The following is a 25,363-nucleotide window of genomic DNA, read 5'->3' on the forward strand; positions in this document are numbered from 1 at the left end:
AGTTTTGTTCCTGGAACATTTCCGCAAGTCACTCGCTGCGGAAAGACGAGCAACCCACGCGAGACCCACCGTCCAGCATCCATGTGATCTAGCTAGCAGGCACGAGAGGCCACCTAATCTGTCCTCCACACATGCTGCTCTACTCACCCAACCATGGTACTACACAATCAGCAACTAAAGGGTCCCCATGCATGAGGCGGCTCAGCCGGATGCTGGATTCTCTTCGTGATATTAGTCTATTTAAAGAATAACAGCGGGTGACCAAAGAATATCCTTTCGTCTCACAGTTCTGACATAACTTAATGCCGATTTTGGTTTTCAGGTGTTGTGATTGTGCCAGTGTACGTGATGGGAGAAGAGAATGCCACCCTCCCACCTAATGTCACAATTGTGCAGGTGGCAAGCAACAGGTCATCTCTACTTGACAACTATGCGTGTGTCTGTGAGTGTTCATGTGTCATAAATTAGACTCAAACAATGTCCCCACTGTGTGAATCACATGTGTGTGTTTGTGTGTTGTAAATTATGCTAAACTAATATCTTGTGTATGGTTAGACGACAATGGTGTGATAGCTGTTCTCGCCAGCGATGGGGTGCTGTATTATGGCAGGGCTGGCCTGGAGGCAAATACAGTAAGGGGAAGCATTCAGGATGTATATGCATATATAAACTCAGTAAAAAAAGAAACGGCCCTTTTTCAGGACCCTGTCTTTCAAAGATAATTCGTAAAAATCCAAATAACTTCACATATCTTCATTGTAAAGGATTTAAAAACTGTTTCCCATGCTTGTTCAATGAACCATAAACAATTAATGAACATGCACCTGTGAAACGGTCGTGGAACGGAAGACACTAACAGCTTACAGACGGTAGGCAATTAAGGCCACAGTTATGAAAACTTAGGACACTAAAGAGGCCTTTTTACTGGCTCGGAAAAACACCAAAAGAAAGATGCCCAGGGTCCCTGCTCATCTGCGTGAACGTGCCTTAGGCATGCTGCAAGGAAGTGTGAGGACTGCAGATGTGGCCAGGGCAATAAATTGCAATGTGAGAGGCCTAAGACAGCGCTACAGGGAGATAGGATGGACAGCTGATCGTCCTCGCAGTGGCAGACCACGTGTAACAACACCTGCACAGGATCGGTAAATCCGAACATCACACCTGCGGGACAGGTACAGGATGGAAACAACAACTGCCCGAGTTACACCAGGAACACACAATCCCTCCATCAGTGCTCAGACTGTCCGTAATAGGCTGAGAGAGGCTGGACTGACATCTTATTGGCCTGTTGTAAGGCAGGTCCTCACCAGACAATTTATGTTAGTCATATGTCTTTGGAACTTGTTCAGTTTATGTCTCAGTTGTTGAATCTTGTTATGTTCATACAAATATGTACACATGTTAAGTTTGCAGAAAATAAACGCAGTTGACAGTGAGAGGACGTTTCTTTTTTTGATGAGTTTACATACTAAACATACAGTATGTCATTAACATGTCATTTTCATATTATAATAAGATTAACTTTTTTTTTACTTGCAGAGTATGTAAAAGGCAGAATCTACTGCACCCCCAAAGCTGATTTGTGAAGGTGCCTGAGGCAAAAGGCAAAACTGGAGAAACAGGAAAAGACTCAGAAAGCTCAGCTATAATTAAAATACATTTGCATCTGACTGGAAGTGTGAGAAGACTTTTTCCTGTTTCTCCAAGCTTGCAGAGTATGGAAATGTGTATTTCTGCTCTCAACCCAACCCCCCAAGACACACACACACACACACACACACACACACACACACACACACACACACACACACCAAGGGGCTGGAAGCAATGGGTCAGCCACAGTGCAGGTGGAGCAATTGAAGGGGATTCAGTGCCTTGCTCAAGGGCACAATGGCAAGTAATGTTATCTAGGAGGATTTACCCATCTGAGATTTGAACTTGTAACCCTCTGGTTGCTGGCCTGCTTTTCTAACCGTTAGGCAAGCTGCCGCCCCCAGAAATATTGTGCAACTGTTTTCATATTGTGCAGCTCAATTGCAACTGCTTCAACTGCCAGTCCTGAAATCCCTTCAGTGATAATGAGATGTCCTCAGCCCTGGCCAGTGTTGTCATAAATATACACTGTAGACCTGTATGTTACACATGTATTATTATACAGAATGATGTCTAGGGACCTGACTGGGTAAATAAATGTACTGTCAGTAACAGAGCTGTCCTGTATTATAATGTTTTGTACTGTCTTGTGTCTGCCTGCCTGTTTCAGTTTGCGTCTGTCATTGACATGTCCAAGGAGAAACTGATGCTTATCCAAGCCCGGGAGGACCTGTTGCTCAGAGGGGTGGACTTTGACCATAAGGCTAACACGTACCACACCACCTGTCCAGTCCTGTCCAGTAAGTGAAGGTGACGCATCACATTCTCTAAGTCTAAAATCTTATAATGACATCCCATTCCCCAACAGTAAACAGAGAATAAGGTGTCATTTGAGATATAGCCATGCTTCTCTTCCCGCACCAGGTGGAGCAGTTCCACAGCATGTTTGCAGGGGAGTTTTCCTACATCGGCATGGCCAGCAACGTCCACCTCTCTGCACATTCTTCCCCCTGTGAAGATTCATAAAGTGCAGCAGTATCGAACAGGTAATATCTAACAAATTCCACAACAAAACCTAATACACACCATCTAGTAAAGGAATGGGATAAGAATATATAAATATAAGATATATGGATGATGTAACGATCGTCGTATCGAGGAGAAGGAGAAGACCAAGGTGCAGCGTGGTAAGTACTCATAATTACTTTTAATGAATACGAACAAAACAACAAAAATGATAAACGAACAGTTCTGCCAGGTGAACATACACTAAACAGAAAACAACCACCCACAACACACAATGGAAAATAGGCTACCTAAGTATAGCTCCCAATCAGAGACAACGATAGACAGCTGCCTCTGATTGGGAACCACACCAGGCCAAACACAGAAATAGACAACCTAGACATACAACATAGAATGCCCACCCACATCACACCCTGACCAAACAAAACATAGAAACATGCAAAGCAATCTATGGTCAGGGTGTGACAGATGAGCGGCTGAGATGCGATAGATAGTATAGAAAAGATAGTGTAGGATACAGTATACAGTATATACATATGAGATAAGTAATGCGAGATATGTAAACATTCTTGAAGTGGCATTATTAAAGTGACTAGTGTTCCATTTATTAAAGTGGTCAGTGATATCAAGTCTGAAGGTAGACAGCTGCCTCTCTGAGATGGCTGTTTAACAATCTGATGGCTTTGAGATAGAAGTTGTTTTTCAATCTCTCTGTCCCAGCTTTGATGCACCTATACTGACCTCGCCTTCTGGATGGAAGCGGGGTGAACAGGCAGTGGCTCGGGAGGTTATTGTCCTTGATGATCTTTTTTGTCTTCCTGTGACATCGGGTGTTGTAGGCATCCTGGAGGGCAGGTAGTTTTCCCCCGGTGATGCGTTGTGCAGACCGCACCACCCTCTGGAGAGCCCTGTGGTTGTGGGCGGTGCGGTTGCCGTACCAGGCAGTGATACAGCCCGACAGGATGCTCTCAATTGTGCACCTGTAAAAATTAGTGAGCCACATTTTTTCAGCCTCCTGAGGTTGAAGAGGCGCTGTTGCGCCTTCTTCACCACACTGTCTGTGTGCGTGGACCATTTCAGTTTGTCGGTGATATGTACACAGAGGAGCTTAAAATGTTCCACCTTCTCCACTGCTGTCCCATCGATGTGGATAGGGGGGTGCTCTCTGCTGTTTCCTGAAGTCCACTATCATCTCTTTTGTTTTGCTGACATTGAGTGAGAGGTTATTTTCCTGACACCACACTCCGAGGGCACTCACCTCCTCCCTGCAGACTGTCTCGTCAAATGCTTGTGATGCCAAAGTGGGGTTTTTAACTTTTTCATTCGCGGAACATAAGGCTTCCACAAAGAAAGGTATTACAGAGTTATAAGAAGGTTATTGCCGTAAATATATATTTTTGTCATGTCATGTGCAGTTATAACCACTAGTATTTCATCCATTATCCTCCTCTTCCACCACCTTCCCCTCCTCCACTAAGAAGTATGTATGACCCTCTGCACCTGTTCCGGCCTAGCTCTGCCTCCAGTGACCTGCATATCTACTACTACAGCATCACAGACTACTTCTGCCCCCAGCTGGTCTACCACGATATCCCCTGGATACCCTCCATGGAGCTGTGAGTAACCCTGGCAACCCTTTTCTCTGACCTCAAAATACACTCACTGTACATCGTTCAGTGTAAGAAAACCTGTCATCTCTGTGTGAAGTGGAGTTCAGACAGACCCTTGATAAAACTACTTGGCACACACACAAAGACCATTAGAACAAGCATGGCACTCCGTTTTGATCCTGAGCCAACATCAAACCCGCCCTGTTCCATTGCAGCTGGAACGGTAATGAGCTTGTGGAGCAGGCGAACGGCATGCATAACAACCAGTACCATCAGTCGGGCCAGGAGGCCAAGTGTGTCTCCCAGCCCAAGAACTGGACCTCTCTGCTGAGCCAACAGCAAAATAAACCAAACCCCAACACAGCCCGGACCAGGAATATATGTACACATTCTATAGCAACTCAATTGAATTCATACTTTATCACCAATCAATAATGGTCGATAGGAATTTGTTGACACAGCACTGTAGACTAGAGGCCCCCATGCACTGTAAGCAGAGTCATATAGCCTGCATCCTGAGGCAGGATCTTTCCTAATTTCCCACATTTGAATTGGATATTCATCCAACGTATTCAACTTATAAAATGCAGATACATCGTCCTTGTCCTCATTAATATCTCATACATTCATCCCTCTGCTTGCTTTGTACCTGGCCTTTATTTTATTTTACGAGCGCACTTAGTTACCAGGCTGTACTCTGTAATACATCAACTGAAGGTTGAAAACGCTAGTGGAATATTTTCATATCAAGTGGAGTAAGACATAAGAAATGTTCATAGTTAGTATACTATTTATATGCCATATTCTATAGTAAACATTAAAACTGGATTGTCATTGATATTGTAATATTTATGATGATATTTACTGTCTCTGTGTTTCTGCAGCTACTATATGCTGACCACTACATTCAGTGTGCACAGGGCATTCCTTCCTCGCCCTCTGCCATCTGGTGTGGCACTGGGCATCTTCCCGGCCATCTTTGTGGTCCCGCTGCTCATCGGCTTTCTCCTCAGCCAGCGCGCTCACCAAAAAAATAGGATGGACACACATTTTACACACAAAGCGTAACACATTCAGATGTTTTTTGTCAAACACACGCACAATACATCCCAAAACAGGAAAAAAACACGCATGTCCTCTGAGCAGCGTGAAATAAATGTGATGAGCTGTTCAGCATGTACTCTGTCAGTAACCGATCCCCGTCTTGCCTTTTTGTCTTGTTTTTAATTGATTTAGAAACTGTTTTCAGTTTTAGGAACACATTTAGTTGATCTGAAATCTGTTGATATTGGAAATAAAACATTTGCATAAAGCCCTTTTAGTGCTACCTTTGTATGTTTTGCTTGAAGAAAATAAAATGCTTAGAGAAATAAAGAGTATATAGTAATTATTTCTTCATAATGGTGGTTTTCGTTTCACACTTCAATCAGATGGAAGCTCTGTCAATGCAAGACACGGTAAACATATGGATAGTTATTTATTTTTACGTTTTTATGTACACATACTTCATTGAGCATCAGTCGCCTTTAACACAGTGCTGGCATAAGTCAGTCTTTAATGTCACCCGTCGTGTTGACACAATCATATGGCTTGTTTCACAAGGTTAAGAACACCATGGCACGCACCTTTACAGTTGTAAGAAGATGGCGTAGGTTTATGTTGCTGTTAAAGGCATAGCTCACCCACATTACAAAATAACACGTTGGTTTCCTTACCCTGTAAGAAGTCTATGGTATAACAGCAATCTATGCTTTGGTTTTATTTCCCCTTGAAATGTTTCCAAATGCTAAGGTTTTAGCATTTGTGGAACAAATCCAGCCAAGTCCTTGTACCAATATTAGCATTTTCCGACATGTTCAAATCACGAGAAAGTATCTCAAACTGATTGTGAAGCTCAACAAAGTCACTTATACATGACTTGAACCTGTGTGTGAAAAAGTGCTAATATCGGTACCAGGATTTGTTCCACAAATGCTAAAACGTTGGATGCCTGATGAAGACCTAAGGGTCTAGACTTTGTTTCAATAAAATCACCTGGGAGCATGAACAGCAGTGTGCAGTGTTTACATTTTTCATGAGTTTCCCAATAACTCCAGCACCGGCAAAAAAAGTACCTGTATGTGCGAATGTTCTTCAGCTTTTGTACATTTAGAAACAGTGCCAGGGAAGCCAAAGCATCGATTGCTGTCATACCTTGTCCATAGATTGCTTATATCGGTACCATGACTGTGGCATTTGTGGCACAAATCCCATTTAAGTCATGGTACTGATACGCACATTTTCCACGCATGTTCAAATCTTCTATAATTGCCGTCAAACCTTTTCTATAGACTGCTGACAGGGAAAGGAAACCAATAAGTACATTTGTAATTTGGGTGAGCTATCCCTTTAAGCATGCCTAGATGCAACAAATAGAGTCGAGCCTCTAATCTAATCTACAAAAAAATCAGTGATAACAGAAACAGCATGTTTTCAAATCAATAATATATTGTTGGACAATCATCACATTTCATTTAAAATAACAAATGTTTGGAAGGTCCACCGTGTTTGTATTAAAAACAGCAATAAAAGAGCAGAAATGGTTTGGACTAGATTTTCACACATATCATTAGAGCCTGCTGCATCTGCCTGTTCTAATGACGTCTAGATGAACAGACGTGGCAGCCACTGTGCATAGCCTACACAAAAAGTGCATTCTGTTCAATGTGCTCTATTTTTATGGCTGTGGCCAATGAAGTTGATAGAGGTTGCCACTAACTGATCAAGGGCCAAATATCTTTTTCACCTCCTGACTTAGAGGTTAAGGTTAGGATTTGGGGTTGAGGAATTGAATCCTAGATATGTGGTTAGGGGTAACTTCAACCTCGAGCTCAGGCAGTGGTGGTGCTGTGAGGGCCCTTCTTCCCTGTCTTAGAGGAAGCTGTCTTCTTCACCACAGACGTAGGAGAAGCCATTGAAGGCGTTGTTGCTGCTGGTGCTGGCGTTCAACTCAGGGGTGCGGCCCACCGAGTTAGGCACCATCTCTCTGGTGAACTCTGGGTCTATGTGCTGGGTGTCCGCTGGCCCTTTCTGGAGGAGAGAGGAGACATGTTAGGGAATTGAGCAAAGTGATAGAGAAAAGAGACCGAGAGTGTGAAGGCTAAAACGAGGAAAGAAAGGTAGTGAGAGAAAGTTTTAGAGAAAGAGCTGTCAAGGTTAGAGAATATGGTAAGAAACAACCGGCATGTTATAGGCCAGGGGTCGGCAACAGGCAATTTATTTTGGCCCCCAAAAGTGTGGGGGGGGGGGGGTAGTTTTTGGTCAAAAAAGACAGTAAAATCTCCAGCAAATCAGCCCCAAAAAAGAATTATGTTGGAAATCTGTTCCCAAGTATTCCCACCAAAAAAATAAAAAAGATATGCGATCGTGTCTCAATGTAATCAAGGTATGAAATGAGTGTTCTTTTCAAATACAATCTTTTTTGGGGGGCTTAGTTGTGGTCAATTTGCAGTGTACAAATGATTATGTTCTGCCCCTCCCCCCCGACCATCCACTCCAACAAAAATTGGCCCGCGGCTGGATCTAATTGCCCACCAATGTTATAGACTGTGCCAACAACTCACCACATTGGGGTAGTATGGAGGAGTGATCCGCTTGTGGTACAGGTCATCCCAGTTAATCGGGGAGAAGAACACATGGTTCTTGATTTCTAACTGCAAAGTAAAACAAGAATCATATACAAGATATAAGCGATGTATAACTGAGTGAACATTAGTGAAACACAGTAACCGGCAAAGGCATGGGGTTGCTTCCGAAATGGCACAAAAGTAGTGCACTATATTGGGTATAGGGTGCCATTTCAGATGCAACCCATGGTCCATGGTGTGGGTCTAGTCAGCCACTCACAAAGTCATCGATGGCTCCCAGCCTGCAGTGCTGGTCCTTCTGCAGGAGGCTCTGGAGCAGACTACAGACAGCGTCTGACTTCCCTGGGGGCAGAGGCAGAGGCTTGTGCAGGATACCATCATACAGCTCAGACATGTCCCGGCTGTAAAAAGGAGGCTAGAAACGAAGTAGAACGGAGAAGAGACACTGTAGCCACCAGCTACTCCAGAAACCTTTCCTGAAGTTGGTAACAATTGTCTTGGACATTTGCTGCACAAGGAAATAATATTTGGATTGGCCTTAGATTGCACTAAGTACAGTAGCTATATAAGATTCAAAAACGATTTTATTTTAGTACTACTTTTCTTTAAAAATACAAAACATACACATACAAACGACTATACATCACACAAACAACTACATCACACCTGCCCTGACCCTCAAGCTCACACCTCCATCTCTAGCACCCGCATCACTCTCTGCCACATGGTCTCAAACTGCGCCATTTTGATTCTCTCCGTCGCCCACGCACGTTAAAAATTAAGATAATAAAGCATTTGACCTTTCCATTGTGTTGATTTCCAGTTTTGAAGTATACGTTTTTTCAAGATGATTGACGAGAAAAGTATCGTCCGACCCGTCGGGTACCTCACTGCACCCTCATATGCCACGTCTTATAATATGTAGACAGACGGATTAAAAGTACATTTATATTCTAATACTTCTGACAGCCAACTTTCTAACTCTGCCCATAACTTTTGGACTTCATCAAATTCCCAGAAGGCCTGGATTATTGAGTCTTTGTTAGTTTTACACTTAAGACATGACTGCCGTTGTGCTGTAGAATGTGAATTTTGTATAATAAATTCTATACATTAGTTTATATTGGATTAAGCGTATTTTTTCGTTTAACTGTAATTTCATTAGTTATGTTCCAACATTTCCTCCATCTTGTGCCAATATCAGTTAAGTCTTGGTTCCAATAGTTTATATTTTTTCTAAGATATTGTCAGTTAATATGCTCTCTGCAAGGTTTTGTATAGTTTACCTACCATATGAATATAGTTTTCTGACTCAAATAGGATTCCCTCAAGATTGCTTTGATTCCTAATCAAAATTTTGTGATATAAAACTTTTAAGTTGCATGTATTTGAAAATATCTACATTGGTCAATCCAAAATTGCTTTTTAATCCTGTCATGGAAATAAATGTATTTCCTATTACCAAGTCATTTATGATTTATTTGCCTTTAGTTTTCCATGTGCACCAATGTATCAGTGAATTCTTAAAAAGCTATCCAACGATTGTGTTTTTAGGGAGTGATATTTGATCTTGTAGAACACATTTCATTTTATTCCATGTTGTTATTAGTGTTCTTAACTTTAAAGTTGTTAACGTTCTTAGCTTTATCCTTTGAAAATAAACACATGAAAAGATTCTGTGGATTAACATGTGCATCTCCATTGTTCCTCTTTAGTACATTTAACTATACGCCGCAAGTAAACGCATTGGGTGGCTGAGATTCAAAAACGTACAAGACTATAGATCATCTCATAGAGCACAGCTCCCAGACACCACCAGTCCACAGTGCGGTCATAGGGCTCCTTACGCAGAATCTCAGGGGCCAAATACTACAGAGAGAGAGAGAGAGAGAGAGAGAAATACACAGATGGATATATAGAGCTATAAGTGACTATTAGACATATGTTATCATTAACATATCATTGAGCACAGACACAATCTCAGGGCTATCCCTCACCTCAGGGGTTCCACAGAAAGTGGACGTGGTGGTCTCCGGCTCCACTCCCTCTTTACACAGCCCAAAGTCCGTAAGCACCACGTGGCCCTGGAACACACATCGTTTTAAGCACTTTCCCAATCAATCTTACAAGAACTTACGGACTGCGTATGATACTGTTTTGCGAAATCTTGAACCATCTTCTCTAAGATGAGAAGGAAGTGAGTTGAGATATTGAAAACAATCCAATAACGTTACATCCACTTATGAGTCAGCACTGACCTGAGAGTCTAAGAGAATATTCTCTGGCTTCAGATCTCTACAAAAGAACAAACAAACAAAGATATTTGATTTCACTGACCCTCAATAGTGTACATAATAACGTGTCGCTTCTACGTGAATGTGCCTTTGCAAAACTGTCTGACCTGTAAACGATGTTGAGGGAGTGAAGGTAGCCGATGGCACTGGCAACCTCAGCAGCATAGAACCGAGCCCTCGGCTCCAAGAAGCACCGCTCCCTCTGCAGGTGGAAGAAGATCTTCAAGACAGAGAGAGAGAGAATGAGAGGGAGAAGAAGAGGTTAGCGATAAGAGGGAGAAAGAAAACAGTTCTGTCTTGTTGTTTTAACTGTCAGTCTCCTGGGCTCTGACAAAGCATGTCATATTACTACCACTACATGATTAACTCATCATAATACTGTGACACAGAGACTTTGGACTGAGCCGATGATTAAATGGGAGTAAAGTGTGACTAAGCCCAGGGCTATGACACACTGCTCTGCTGTTTCTGTGCTGTCAATAGCTTGGCAGCTTTAATATACAGTACCAGTCAAAAGTTGACACACCTACTCATTCAAGGGTTGTTCTTTATTTTTACTATTTTCTACATTGTAGAATAATAGAGAATACATCAAAACTATGAAATAACACATATGGAATCATGTAGTAAGCAAAAAAGTGTTAAACAAATCGAAATATATTTTATATTTGAGATTCTTCAAAGTAACCTCCCTTTGCCTTGATTACAGCTTTGCACACTCTTGGCATTCTCTCAACCAGCTTCATGAGGTAGTCACCTGGAATGCATTTCAATTAACATGTGTGCCTTGTTAAAAGTTAATTTGTGGAATTTATTTCCTTCTTAATACGTTTGAGCCAATCAGTTGTGTTGTGACAAGGTAGGGGTGATATACCGAAGATAGCCCTATTTGGTGAAAGACCAAGTCCATCTTATGGCAAGAACAGCTCAAATAAGCAAAGATAAATGACAGTCCATTATTACTTTAAGACGTGAAGGTCAGTCAATCTGTAACCAAGAAACATGAGCAATGGACATTAGACCGGTGGAAATCTGTCCTTTGGTCTTATGAGTCCAAATTTGAGATTTTTGGTTCCAACCGCCGTGTCTTTGTGAGACGCAGAGTAGGTGAACGGAGGATCTCCGCATGTGTGGTTCCCACCGTGAAGCATGGAAGAGGAGGTGTGATGGTGTGGGGGTGCTTTGCTGGTGACACTCTGTGATTTATTTAGAATTCAAGGCACACTTAACCAGCCTGGCTACCACAGCTTTCTGCAGCGACACGCCATCCCATTTGGATTGCGCTTAGTGGGACTATCAATTGTTCTTCAACAGGACAATGACCCAACACACATTTCCAGGCTGTGTAAGGGATATTTGACCAAGAAGGAGAGTGATGGAATGCTGCATCAGATGACCTGGCCTCCACAATCACCCAACCTCAACCCAATTGAGATGGTTTGGGATGAGTTGGACCGCAGAGTGTGGGAAAAGCAGCCAACAAGTGCTCAGCATATATGCGAACTCCTTCAAGAATGTTGGAAAAGCATTCCAGGTGAAGCTGATTGAGAGAATGCCAAGCATGTGCAAAGCTGTCATCAAGGCAAAGGGTGGCTACTTTGAAGAATCTAAACTATATTTTGATTTGTTTAACACTTTTTTGGTTACTACACGATTCCATATGTGCTATTTCATAGTTTTGATGTCTTCACTATTATTCTACAATGTAGAATAGAATAAAAATAATGAAGAACCCTTGAATGAGTAGGTGTGTCAAAACTGTTGACTGGTACTGTAAATAAAGGATGGCTTATTAGGAACATTGCTACAGTCCATTCCTTTTGTCATTTGCATATCATATGCAACCTTTCAGGAAACCCAGGGCCATTAGCCAGCTACCTCTCCCCCGTTGACATAGTCCAGGACAAAGTAGAGCTTCTCTGGGGTCTGGAAGGAGTAGTGGAGGCCCACCAGGAAAGGGTGCTTCAGGCTCTTCAGCAGCACGTTTCTCTCTGCCATGATGTTCTTTTGCTAGAGGACACAAAGCAGCATTGAACCAGCAGACACGAGGCAGAGAGCAGGACACAGCCGAATACAGGCCCCTGTCAGCACCACTGCTTCAGCCCCAAGCGCGAGACAAGAGACAATACACAGAAAGAGTGGGGAGAGAGCGAGACACCTCTTTCCTAAAAGGTCCACAGTGTTATTTATGCTGCTTTAAGTCACAAGTGCAGCCGTCTACACACATCTGACTAGGTCTGTCAGACAGCTATGACGTGTGTCTGTAAGTAGCTCATAAAGTCCAAGACTTGCTTATAAGTATCAAGTGATACAAAACCAAGGGGAAGAAACAGTTCTGATTATGGGAATGTACAGTTTGTAAGAAACACAGAGACCGGGGGCTGTATAATCAGTCTGTCAGAGTACAAAGGACAGAACACACTTCAGATTAGATTAGATATTATCTTTCTTAGAAACACACAACAGACTTAGGCTCAACCAGTTCTGCTACACAGTAAAATTCATACACACGTTGAATATATACTGACAAAAAGGGTTTTATTGGTGTAATTTAATGGACCTTTACCACAGAAAATAAATAACCTATATGTGAGTTGTTTGGGAGAATGAATAACTAAATAAAATGTTTATAGACCAACCTCCTTTTTCTTCAGGATGACTTTCTTCTGTAAAACTTTGACCGCATAGAATTTGTTGTCAGCTTTGAGCTTGGCGAGCAGGACCTGGATGCAGGGTGGTTGCCAATAAATCTCTGGTTGTTTACTCAAAACTTCACCTACTAATATGACACTCTTATCATAAACATATCTTAAATCAATCTAGAAGGTCAATGAAATACACACAAATAACATATTTGATTAACAGTCACACAAAACATAGAAAGAAAGTAGTCATAGACACAATGAAAAGGGACTGCAAATTAACTGGACAAATTAAAAATGGCTACTCATCCGGAGTACAATTTGTCAACAACCTTATCCTCATTCATTGGTTTGTTTTTGCCTTTTCATCAAGGTAACCTTAACAGTCCTGCATAGACAGAGTTAATCATTGATGAAGGCATGCAGCCTTTTATCAGACAGACAGCAGTGTAGTCTGTCTTACCTTCCCATAGGTCCCTTTTCCAATAACAGCCAAGAAGTCAAAGTCAGTGGGCTTGGCACTGAAACAAGACAGGAATAATGATACAGATATCTGTGTCATACGGATTGACATTACACGTATCATGACAGGTTATGGCAGAGACAACCGTCTCGCAACATGACTCTGGTATGATGCATGAAATAGCATGTTCGATCAAGGGCTCTATTCAATAGGTGAAGCTGAAGCGTTACAGATTCCGCAATAGAAATGTAAAGGTCATTTCAGATTGAGCCGATGCATGCAGTGTTTATCGCGAATACAGTCTCCGCTAAAGCGGGAACAATGCCTTTAAATTTCAATCACGCGTTAAAGCTGAATTTCCACCATGCGGATTGAAAAGAGACCCAAGTCTCAATAGCAAAGTACAGCAGTGTACGTTAGTGGTTGCAGCGGATGTATGGCATCATATCGAGGAGAAAATAGTTTTGTTAATGAATGCACCAGGATCACAATTCTGTTGGTAAAGGGTTACCAGATGTCAGTTCTACAGGGCATTACAAATCACTGAAACCCATTACTCTTAATACTGTACATACTGTGGGTTTGCCGAGGGTCCCAGGTTGACCTCACTGAGGGTGGACGGTGATCTAAGCTAGAAGACAAGTAGACAAAATGATGAATGATAGAGCAAAGCAGTGTAAACAACCAGTAGCAAAAATAGGATGACATCCTTGATTGACTATAGCACAGCACACTACAGACTGAAACACTCACTGGATTACAATTCGCCATGGCCTTGGTCCATTCCTTGCCCACCGGGGAGCCTACATCAGTGCTTCACAGACCTGTCATTACAAAGAGGACACAATAGGAACATAATGACATGATAGCACCCCACAGTGTGACTCTGCTGCTGGTCCCCCTATGCCAGCTTGACAATGACAAACTGGTAGTTCTGGTTTGAAACCCAACACAGGCAGACACAACAAAGGATATTAGTTGTTTTGGAGAGTTCATATCAGTGGACAGTTTTACATGGCAAATATTACTTTCCCATGTCCACAAATGTGTGCGGGACTGCTTCGGTCATTATTCAAACCAATTTCAATCTCCCCCACACACGGTCACTTGCCAAGAATGTCTGAATGTTTTGAAATGTTCCTTCCATGGTCTTAAGAAATGTTTAACCTTTAGGCCTACTGAATAAACAGCCATATGTCCTCAAGAGTAGATTGTAATGTGCTACAGTAGATGTGTGGAAAGTTAGAAACCCATTTGAAGGTTGATATCTATGTCTACAGTCATGTGTATTACCCTCTAATTAGGGCTTTGGGATTATTATAGGCTTTATATTCTCAAATTATACCATTGTGTAAATACAAGCACAAATTACAAATAGGGTGTTCACAAACTATGAAAACATTCAACAGACCTATTCTGTCAGCATAAAAAATACACACATACAGTGCATTTGGGAAGTATTCAGACCCCTTGACTTTTTAGACATTTTGTTACATTACAGCCTTATTCTAAAATGGATTACATTATTTTTCCCCCATCAATCTACACACAATACCCAATAATGACAAAGCAAAAACATGTTCTTAGAAATTAGCATCCTCTCAAGCTCTGTCAGGTTGGATGGGGAGCGTCGCTGCACAGCTATTTTCAGGTCTCTCCAGAGATGTTAGATCGGGTTCAAGTCTGGGCTCTGGCTGGGCCACTCAATGACATTTAAAGACTTGTCCCAAAGCCACTCCTGCGTTGTCTTGGCTGTGTGCTTAGGGTCGTTGTCCTGTTGGAAGGCGAACCTTCGCCCCCAGTCTGAGGTCTTGAGCGTTCTGGAGCAGGTTTTCATCAAGGATCTGTATTTTACTCCATTCATCTTTCCCTTGATCCTGACTAATCTCCCAGTTCCTGCCACTGAAAAACATTCCCACAGCATGCTGCTGCCACCACCATGCTTCACCGTAGGGATGGTGCCAAGTTTCCTACAGACGTGACGCTTGGCATTCAGGCCAAAGTGTTCAATCTTGGTTTCATCAGACCAGAGAATCTTGTTTCTCAGGGTCTGAGAGTCCTTTAGGTGCCTTTTGGCAAACTCGAAGCGGGCTGTCGTGTGCCTTTTACTGAGGAGTGGCTTCGGTCTGGCCACTCTACCATAAAGGCCTGATTGGTGGAGTCCTGCAGAGATGGTTGTTCTTCTGGAATGTTCTCCCATCTCCACAGAGGAACTTTGGAGCTCTGTCAGAGTGACCATCGGGTTATTGGTCACCTACCTGACCAAGGCCCTTCTCGACCAAGGCCCTTCTCCCCCAATTGCTCCGTATTGCAGGGCGGCCAGCTCTAGGAAGAGTCTTGGTGGTTCCAAACTTCTTCCATTTAAGAATGATGGAGGCCATTGCGTTCTTGGGGACCTTCAAAGCTGCAGAAATGTTTTGGTACTCTTCCCCAGATCTGTGCCTCGACACAATCCTGTCTCATAGCTCTATGGACAATTCCTTCGACATCATGGCTTGGTTTTTGCTCTGACATGCGCTGTCTACTGTGGGACCTTATATAGACAGGTGTGTGCCTTTCCAAATCATGTCCAATCAATTGAATTTACCACAGGTGGACTCCAATCAAGTTGTAGAAATATCAAGGATGATCAATGGAAACAGGATGCACCTGAGCTCAATTTTGAGTCTCACAGCAAAGGGTCTGAATACTTATAGAAAAAAGGTATTTCTGATATTTATTCGTTTTTTTTGCAAAAAAAAATCTAAAAAACGGTTTTCGCTTTGTCATTATCGGATATTTGGTGTAGATTGATGAGGAAATTGTTTTATTTAATCCATTTTAGATTAAGGCTGTAACGTAACAAAATGTGGAAAAAGTCAAGGGGTCTGAATACTTCCCGAATGCACTGTATCAAAGGTCTTAAATAGACTAGCCTATTACGGTTTACCATTGTATTCCTCGAGTGATTACAAGGCTATTTCGAGTATTTGGAGAACATTTTCCAACTTGATAAAACCATATTTCAAACATTCACCCACGGCTGGCCCGCTCATTAGGCAGGATTAGGCGGCCACCTATGGCGGAAGGTTGACGAGGGCGGCATTTTCTGAGATAAACGCACCAAGACGCACCTCCAAACAACAACACATAAAACCTCACTTAATTCTGCGCCAAGAAACAATGACAATTTCTCTCAACCAGTGGCATATCGCTTTTTTTAGGTGTGCGCTGATGACGCCCCTTTGATAAGCATTGGCCACATTGTCAAAGGCGCTAAATATTTTGCTTGTCCATTCCCAGCACGCCTCTCCAGGGTGCTGTTTGAAGAAATGCATTCCTGCAGCGCTGTCATTTTTTTTTCTCGAACATCAATAAATGTAGCAGATATAGGATATGGTAGAAATAGTATGTGGTCTTTTCTGTAGCCTACAGGCTGGAGATAAAATGTATGACAATGTAATGACCTTTTTACATCGTGCAGGTTTCTCTGGTCAAATGGCCTAGCCTAAATGGCACTCAATCAAATAAAAATGAGATGTCATGATAACAAACAACATATCCTAAAAATAGGACAGGTCAAAGTAAAATGGACAATATGGAACGGCATTCACAACTGTTGTCCAGGAGTTTCACCCCAATTGTCATGATCAGTGGTTTCAAGTTTGTATCCATCAATTATTGACAAGCTGATCATAGCGAAAAAGAAAATACTTCTGCATTTCCCGCTGTGTAAACACATTGCAAATAGGCTCACGATAACTCCTGATAAAGTTTGGTAGTTGATATTCAGAGCTTAAATAGCCAAGTTGATTAGTCACAAGAATCAGGACTCATAAAGCCAATGTAATGGCCTGTTTTACAAACGGTGCACCTACCACATGGATGGGCATTCATAAAATTGCATTGTAGCTGACATGGTAGGCTACACCCCAGTAAGCACGATCCGTCGTCTTTTTGTGTTTTACAAACAGTAGGCTTACCACAGATGGGCATTCATAAAATGTAATTTCAGACAGCACTGTAGGCTACTTCTCAGTAAGCACAGACCGACATCAAAGCCTTTTGGGTGTCTTTTTTTGGTGCAGTTCCGAACCGGCCTTGATTTCCACATCCACGGACATTGGATTTTGATCGGGTTCAGACCAAATCTGAACCAATCATAGACTTCTATGTTTGGTTCAGATTTTGTGCGGTCCAGACCGGCCTTGATTTCAACATTCATGGAGATAGATTTTTGGTTCGGTCCGGACCAAATCTGAACCAATCATATGTTTGGTTCATACTTTATCCGCTCTAGACCAGCCTTGATTTGGCCCAAACATAGACATCTATAAATTACTTATTTTCAACTTTCATTCAGAACCAAAACTGATCCTGATTTCAATATTCGGAAAATACACATTTTCAACATCTGTAAAATACATATTTTCAACATCAGGAAAATAAGTATTTTAAACTTTCATTCAGAACCAAAAATTAACCTGATTTCAACGTCCGGAAAATACTTATTTTTCAATGTCCTGGAAAATAGGTACATCTGGAACATATGGAAAATATATGGAAAACATGGAACATATGAAACAGTTTAAACATATGGAAAATACATTTTCACCTTTCATTCAGATTTTAAATTGAACCTAACTTATCTGGAAAATAGTATTTTAGATGTCTTTTCAACCTCATTTGGACTGGGACTATTCTAATTTTGTGGGGGCGACATTTTTTGGTCTCCCCTATGGCGGCAGAATGGCAAGGACCAGACCTGCAGTCACCACTAACCAGAAACAGATAAAAGGCTACATTTTACCGTACATTGTCTACATTCTCAACCTACCTGCAGTAAATGTTAAAACTGAGTTCAAGCCTACCTGTCGCAGGTGCGTGCGGTCGGTGGAGTGCTGTCTAATCGACTGACTGACCGAAGTCCCTTGGCTCGAGTCAAGTGTCGAAGCTCAGAGCACAGCGCTGTTGTCGCAGCTCAGAGCACAGCGCTATTGTTGTCCTGCATTTTAGGGCTAGTTGGGGGTCACATAATGAACTAGCCTTATGGATATCCACTATCGTCGGGGCTTGATTGCTCAACTAACCATCCAAAAATCTCATAATAAATAAATAAATTGGTGTTTTTGGTGTAATAATAACGTTATACTATGCTATTATATTGGAATGTGTTATGTAGAATACTAATGAATCGTTATCGGATCTTCTAAGACATTAATTCAGCTTTGCTCTAACTTTACTAAACGAGCACCTACCACCTTTGTGAGAAGTAGCGGAGCTCTTGTGAGCAACGCTTAGGTGAGCTCCAGCAGCGCTACACCCCTACTCCCGCTGCACCGAATGAGCTAATTTAAGCGCATACTCTTTTACCTCTTGCAACATTTGGAGATGCAGAAACGAGACCACATGTATGGCTGTTTTATGACAATCTGGGAATATTTCGCCAAGGGAACATTTCAGGTTGGTTTTAGTAAAACAGCTAGGAAGGGGATACTTTTAAAACTGGATTGAGTGAAGTGGCAGAAAATATGTTGAATAAGCAACTAATGAGCATGGAGAGCCTCTCAGGTTTGACAAAATGTATTTATATCTTTCAGTCTAAAACGGGTAATTACTTTAGTTTTGTAGGTCTTCGATAGAAACACGCTTTTTTAAAAGTAGTTAGGCAACAGTCCTCTCAAAGTTCAGCTGAAATTTTACCCTGAAAGGGGGGGGGGGGGGGGGGGGGGTGAAACGCCAGGGCTGAATTTTAGCGCCCGGGATTAGTTTAAAACGGCCCGCGACATGAAATTCTATCAAATGCATGTGAAATTGCGCAGGAAGATAAAAAGTTAGCTCTGTTACTATGGATAATATTTTAACCGTTTGAGCTAAAGAAGCCGTTTTATTTTCTGCAAATCTGCAAGCATGCCTGTCACGAACCTTTTTTCCTCTCTGACACTGCTGCGTGACAGCGAACGTGCAAAGCCTAGTTATAGGCTCTGCTTGGTCAATCCGCCGTCTGAAGTGGCCGTACAGCATTTACAGCCTCCGCAGACTTCAGAGCTTTCATACTTCTTGCGCTAAACGGAGAAGACCAGAACTATAGCGAAGGAACTTGTTAAGGAAGTGATTTTGTATTTATACAGGACGTCGGCTACCGCCCCCACCTGACGTCAACCAATCATGTCAATTCGGAGCTATGGGGAGCAGAGTGTTTGAGCAGAGTTGAGCGGTCGCATATCCCGCTCATCGCTCATAGAGCGGTGCTTGCTCACTGCTCCGGCGCTCACGTCCTTTCCAAGTGCTCCACTAAAAACCCCTCAGCACTCACAGAAGAAAAAAAAACTGCCTTTACAAATTCTGTCCATTCATTAAAATCCCCAATTGAAACAACATCCATCTATTTTTGTGACTACTTGGACCTACCATTTGGTTTTGAGGTATTGAAATCAAACCATATGATTTGAGTGAAAAATATTTTAATAAACATGAAAAAGTGAATGTAAGAAGTTCTCATCATTTCAAATAGGATACATGTCATATTAAACAGCATATAAACACTCTAAATAGGTCAGGAGTCAGACAGGGAGCCTAAGAAGGAACATAGCATAATTATTTAGGCTGTATTATTTCAATTATTTCAAGGCTATAGCCTACAAATAAATACATTGTGAATCATTTGTGAGTGTGACACACTAGGCTTGTATGGAGTCAGGGACATTAAGCACTCAGAATTTAAGCAACATTTAGTTGTATTAAATCATCATAGTCTATAAATTGTGCATTTTGGATGTGACTTACTTAGAATTAAATCCAAATTAAATGAAAAATGGCTTATTAGGCTCAGTCTACAGTGCCTTTGAATGAATTTTTAGAAAAGTCTGTGGCATCAGCCTCTAGTGATGGTGACTGGGGAGCAGGCCAGCAGCGGAGAATAAATATCCTCCCTGTGCTCGCAGAGCAACTGGGGATGCTGAACACCCTTTTGACCACTCTTGCCTCGCTGGGCAGGGATGCAGTTTTTTCATTCAAGGGTTTTTATTGAGGGTTTTTCTTTATTTTTACTATTTTCTACATCGCGAACCCTTTGTACACAAAAATAAAAGTAATTTTTCTCACATAATAGCCATCAGACTAGCTATATCAAAAACAAAAATGGATAACCAAGGAAAGCGCAATAATACTTCAGCAAACAAGAGCTTGAAGTGATGTTGGAGGAAAAGGATGCTGTTGGGGAGACTCAATAACTGCGGGGTGACTGCAGAGACCAAAAAGAGAGGATTGCCGAGTCTGACTCTGCCGTCCAGGGTATGGCAAGGGACAGTGATGCCGTAAGAAAAATAAAGTCGGCTGCCAAGAAGGAAGCTGAGAGAAGCAGGGAGTAGAAGAAGACTGGAGGGGGGGGGGGGGTATCGACCATTCATGTGGACCAGCTGGGGAGGGCGGGGGGTATCGACCATTCATGCCAATCACCATATAAATTCAAAGATTAAAAAGCCTGGAAGGAGGAGAGATGACTAGAAACGATTCGGTTGACCGTTTTATGTGTGGATTAATTGTGGGAGTAGAGGACCTTGTGCATTTCAGGTAAAATAACAACTCAATGTTTATATCCCAGGACAAATTAGCTAGCAACAGCAAGCTAGCTAAATAGGACAAATTAGCTAGCAAGTGCAAGCTAACTAGCTAAATTGCCATACATGTTTAATGCTTTTCGACCTGTCCCCAAATTAATGTAATTGGTTCAGAGTTTGTTTTGATATTTTAACCTGCGTGTCGTGATCGCGTTTGGTGTGGGGGAACAAAATAAATTTATGCACGATAGCGCACGATAGCGCACGATGGCGCACGCGCTCAGCCTGTTTGGGTTCCGTGTAACGACGTTAACGTTAGCTAAGTTAGCCAAGTTCTTTTTAGCAAATTGACGAGCTAACGCTAGCTATTTAACACTTCTAGAATATTGTTATATATTGTTAATTACTAGTTAGCTAGATAATGCGCGTTTAATTTGTTTTCTTGCTGTATTTAAATGTCCAGTAGCCAAATGTGTCTGTGTGGCAGTGGGGCAAGAAAACGTTCATGGTTACAAAAGTATCCATTCTTCACAAGACAAGATTTTAGCTGTCCTAAGGTTAAGTAAATTTCCAAGAAGAAATCCTAAAACATTATTATTTCTTCTTAACTTTTTTCTTAGGAAAAATGTAAGAGGAATAGCAACTTTGCTTAACTTTCTTCTTAAATCTATAGTTAAGGACAAAATGGCAGTTAAGACATTTATTCTTAAGAAAGTTTTGTGAATCCGGGCCCAGGTGACTACCTCATGATACTGGATGAGAGAATGTCAAGAGTGTGCAAAGCTGTCATCGAGGCAAAGGTTGGCTACTTTGAAGAATCTCAAATATAAAACATATTTTCATTTGTTTAACACTTTTATTTACTACATGATTCCATGTGTTATTTCATAGTTTTGATGTCTTCACTATTATTCTCCAATGTAGAAAATAGTAAAAATATTGAAAAACCCTTGAAAGAGTCGCTGTGTCCAAACTTTGGACTGGTACTGTATATACAGTGGGGCAAAAAAGTATTTAGTCAGCCACCAATTGTGCAAGTTCTCCCACTTAAAAAGATGAGAGAGGCCTGTAATTTTCATCATAGGTACACTTCAACTATGACAGACAAAATGAGAAAAAAAATCCAGAAAATCACATTGTAGGATTTTTAATGAATTTATTTGCAAATTATGGTGGAAAATAAGTATTTGGTCACCTACAAACAAGCAAGATTTCTGGCTCTCACAGACCTGTAACTTCTTCTTTAAGAGGCTCCTCTGTCCTCCACTCGTTACCTGTATTAATGGCACCTGTTTGAACTTGTTATCAGTATAAAAGACACCTGTCCACAACCTCAAACAGTCACACTCCAAACTCCACTATGGCCAAGACCAAAGAGCTGTCAAAGGACACCAGAAACAAAATTGTAGACCTGCACCAGGCTGGGAAGACTGATAGCCAAGATACACCCCTCTCAACTTACATGACGAACCACAGATCTTAGGAACTCTTCACAAAGGGACTTTGAGAAAGGAGTATCCCTTAGCCAGATAGCATTCGCTATAAATTATCGCTCAGTTTGGTCTCTAAAACGAGGTTCTAATCTCGTTCCTGGTACTTCATAGTACAAAAACATTACCTCATCCAAGGCATAACTCAATTTTCAACTCTAGATACTCCCATCTCAAGTAAACCCCCTCTTGACCCCACTCATGGACAAGCTCACTGAGGGGAGTGAGCCTCTAGGTCATACACTCTAAAAGTGTAAAATGAGAGAGGACCTACAATGTTTCCAGACACTGCCATACACCTCCCTCCAATGGGAAAAGGAGGGAGTGACTGGCACACAGACATTGTGAAGACAAGTAATTGGTTCCCCATTAATCACACCATCCCTTCACATGGTTTAAGAATAGGTAAAGACACATTCACATATGAAGACAATGTTCCATTCTGTCCTCTTCCCTTTCTGATATTCTGCATAGCATCAGGGACATGTGAAAGACAAGCCTGACCTCTCCCCTCTCTGGGCCCCAAGTGACTGAGCCCTAGCAGAGGGAAAAGTGCAACTGCCAACACTATAGTCCAAAAGGATACATTCTAATGACAAGTATCTCACATAAGCATATTATGTAAATAAAACATCTTATTTATCTATGTTACCCAACTAATTCTGATTCATCCGCCACAAGAGAGCGGAACCGGCCAGGCAGAGACAGCAAGGGCGGTTCGTTGCTCCAGTGCCTTTCCATTCACCTTCACACTCCTGGATATATTTAGAAGTTTCAAAGGAAGATAACAAATAGGCCATATGCAATGTTTGTGCTGCTATTATTTCCAGAGGAGAGGAGAAAGTGAAATCTTTCAATACCACAAACCTAATTACTCATTTGAACGTGCATCACCCCCAGACGTTCAGCGACTACTTAGAATAAAATCAGAAAAAAACTAAGCGCACACTTCCATCAACTAAACAAGTTCAAGTTGAGCAATCATTTGAAAGAGTAAGAACATTTCAGTGAGACAACTCAACGGCAAAATCCATTAAAACCTCTTAAAACTTCTTCGGGATCGGTGTCCCTTCCACGGGACGGTTGAGCTAACTTAGGCTAATGCGATTAGCATGAGGTTGTCAGTAACAAGAACATTTCCCAGGACATAGACATATCTGATATGATCAGAAAGCTTAAATTCTTGTTAGTCTAACTGTACTGTCCAATTTACAGTAGCTATTACAGTGAAAGAATACCATGCTATTGTTTGAGGAGAGTGCATAATTTTGAACATGAAAAGTTACTAATAAACATATTGCACGTAACATGACAAAGGCTTTGGAAGAATGCAGAGTCGCCAGTTTGCCATGCATGGCACACACACTGCAACTGGCTGTGAACTAAGGTGTTTTAGCCCAACGCAGTATATCTGACACAGTGGCAACAGGTAGGAAGTGAGTCATAGTGGATCATTTTAAACACTCACAGCTAGCATACAGCCGCCTGCAAGCAATACAGAAGCAGCTTGGAGTGAAAACGAAAAGGCTTAAGCAAGACGTTTCCACCAGATGGAACAGCACTTTTTACATGATGGAGATCCTGCTGGAACAGAAACGAGCGCTTGGCGTGTACGCAGCCGACTATGAGTTACCTGCAACAATCAGTACAAACCAGTGGACTCTCATTGAAAACATGAACACACGCCTAGCTCCATTCAAACAACTGACTCGAGAAATAAGCTCTTCAACTGCGTCTGCAGCAGACGTGATACCTCTGTCATGGCATTGAAACACCTGCTCAACAAAACTTCCAAAACAGACCGTGGGGTTAAAACTTACAGAAGTACTCTACTAGAGGCTGTGAACAAGTGATTCGGTGGCATTCTCTCTGAGCCTCTTTACTGTGTCGCCACCATGCTCGATGCTAGGTACAAGGGCCGCTACTTCGATGCAGACAAGAAACAGGGTTTACGTAAAATGTTAGACACAGCTGGACAAGATGGAAACTGACACAGTGACAGTGCGCACCGAAGAAGAGGACCCACGACAGAAGAGGCCAAGGACAGACAGAGCTGAAACTTCACTGCTTGACATGTACGATTAAATCCTCTTTGAGAATGAAACGACTGAACAAATGAACAACGAAACAGCACAGCAAGTAAGTGAAAGAAATAGGTTTCGATTATGTTTTACCGGTAATGGGGACATATGTAAATGCCAACAAAATAACTTTTTGGTCAGTGTGTGTGTGTGTATCTGTGAGAGAGAGAGATGCGTTGTATTTTCATTTTCTGTTACTACATCGGCCAACATTTGCCAATGTTGATCTATGCCTAATGATCCTATGGAATGCAAGAATAATGCAATATGTTGTATTAAATGTACTAACCCCTCCTTTCCCATTATTTGCAGATACTTGGATACCTGACAGAACCTACCATTCCCAGTAATGAAGATGCACTTGGATACTGGAGAAGTAACAAGCACGGTTTCCCCATCCTAGCTAAAGCTCTGAGCAAGTATCTTGGTGCTCCCTGTACTAGTTTGAACAGTGAGCATATTTTCAGTGCAGCTTCACACATTGTAGACGAAAAAAGAAACAGGCTCTCTCTTGACAAAGTCCTCTTTGTGAAGAAAAACCTCCCCCAAATGTTTAAATTGTAAATGGGCAGTCATATTGTAACCCAGACATCTAGAGTCACTGGATTTTGTTTTACTAATCCCTATGGCTTTTCTGTTGTTTATTCATGGGTGGTATAGGTCAAGATTTTCATTTAATTTAAAACAAAGCAGTTGTGTTCTTTTGTTTATTTTTTTTACATGACAGATGAGATGATGTGTTGTAAATTTGCTCGCATTTTACTAGTCAAGTCAGTTGAGCACATTTGAAAAGTTTAAGTTGTGCCATTTATAGCAGTTCATGACAGCCTAGAGACAGTCATTTTTTCAAGCAGTTAAAGCTAAAATGATTAACTGCATTTTAGTTTAAACCAATATTTCTTTCCATGCATTTTTACGTTTCTCCATACAGTCAAGACTGGATAGTAAGAAGAGCCGGTGTCGTTTCTTTTTGGCAAGGAAAAAAATGTCATATTGGTGC

At 41.7% G+C, this 25,363-nt stretch overlaps 1 protein-coding gene across 2 annotated transcripts; it reads right to left on the reverse strand.

The window, feature by feature from the left end:
• Positions 1-5,690: 5,690 nt before the first annotated feature.
• On the reverse strand, positions 5,691-19,347 carry LOC120059465 (serine/threonine-protein kinase Sgk2-like). 2 transcript variants are annotated; one of them, XM_039008534.1, is made up of 13 exons: positions 19,159-19,347; positions 14,008-14,078; positions 13,830-13,885; positions 13,255-13,312; positions 12,789-12,872; positions 12,028-12,159; positions 10,257-10,369; positions 10,114-10,150; positions 9,853-9,939; positions 9,629-9,724; positions 8,115-8,270; positions 7,832-7,921; positions 5,691-7,298 (listed from the first exon to the last, which is right to left on the reverse strand). In XM_039008534.1, the coding sequence occupies exons 2-13, from the start codon at positions 14,023-14,025 to the stop codon at positions 7,140-7,142; spliced, it is 1,086 nt and encodes a 361-aa protein (XP_038864462.1). In that variant the 5' UTR covers positions 14,026-14,078; positions 19,159-19,347; the 3' UTR covers positions 5,691-7,139. The 2 variants fall into 2 exon arrangements, with proteins under 2 accessions (XP_038864462.1, XP_038864463.1); XM_039008535.1 differs by lacking the exon at positions 19,159-19,347 and adding an exon at positions 18,105-18,188.
• Between the last annotated feature and the right edge of the window lie 6,016 nt (positions 19,348-25,363).

Source organism: Salvelinus namaycush, chromosome 14 (assembly GCF_016432855.1).
Source record: "Salvelinus namaycush isolate Seneca chromosome 14, SaNama_1.0, whole genome shotgun sequence".
Taxonomy (NCBI): domain Eukaryota; kingdom Metazoa; phylum Chordata; class Actinopteri; order Salmoniformes; family Salmonidae; genus Salvelinus; species Salvelinus namaycush.

What these genes read in the sequence shown, in the direction of transcription:
- LOC120059465 (XM_039008534.1), bottom strand. An exon ending in TCATCCTGAAGAAAAAGGAG is followed by an intron (nt 12,160 to 12,788) that starts GTTGGTCTATAA and finishes TGTGTCCTCTAG; the next exon opens with CAAAAGAACATCATGGCAGA. An exon ending in CTCCATACTACCCCAATGTG is followed by an intron (nt 7,299 to 7,831) that starts GTGAGTTGTTGG and finishes TCTCTCCTCCAG; the next exon opens with AAAGGGCCAGCGGACACCCA.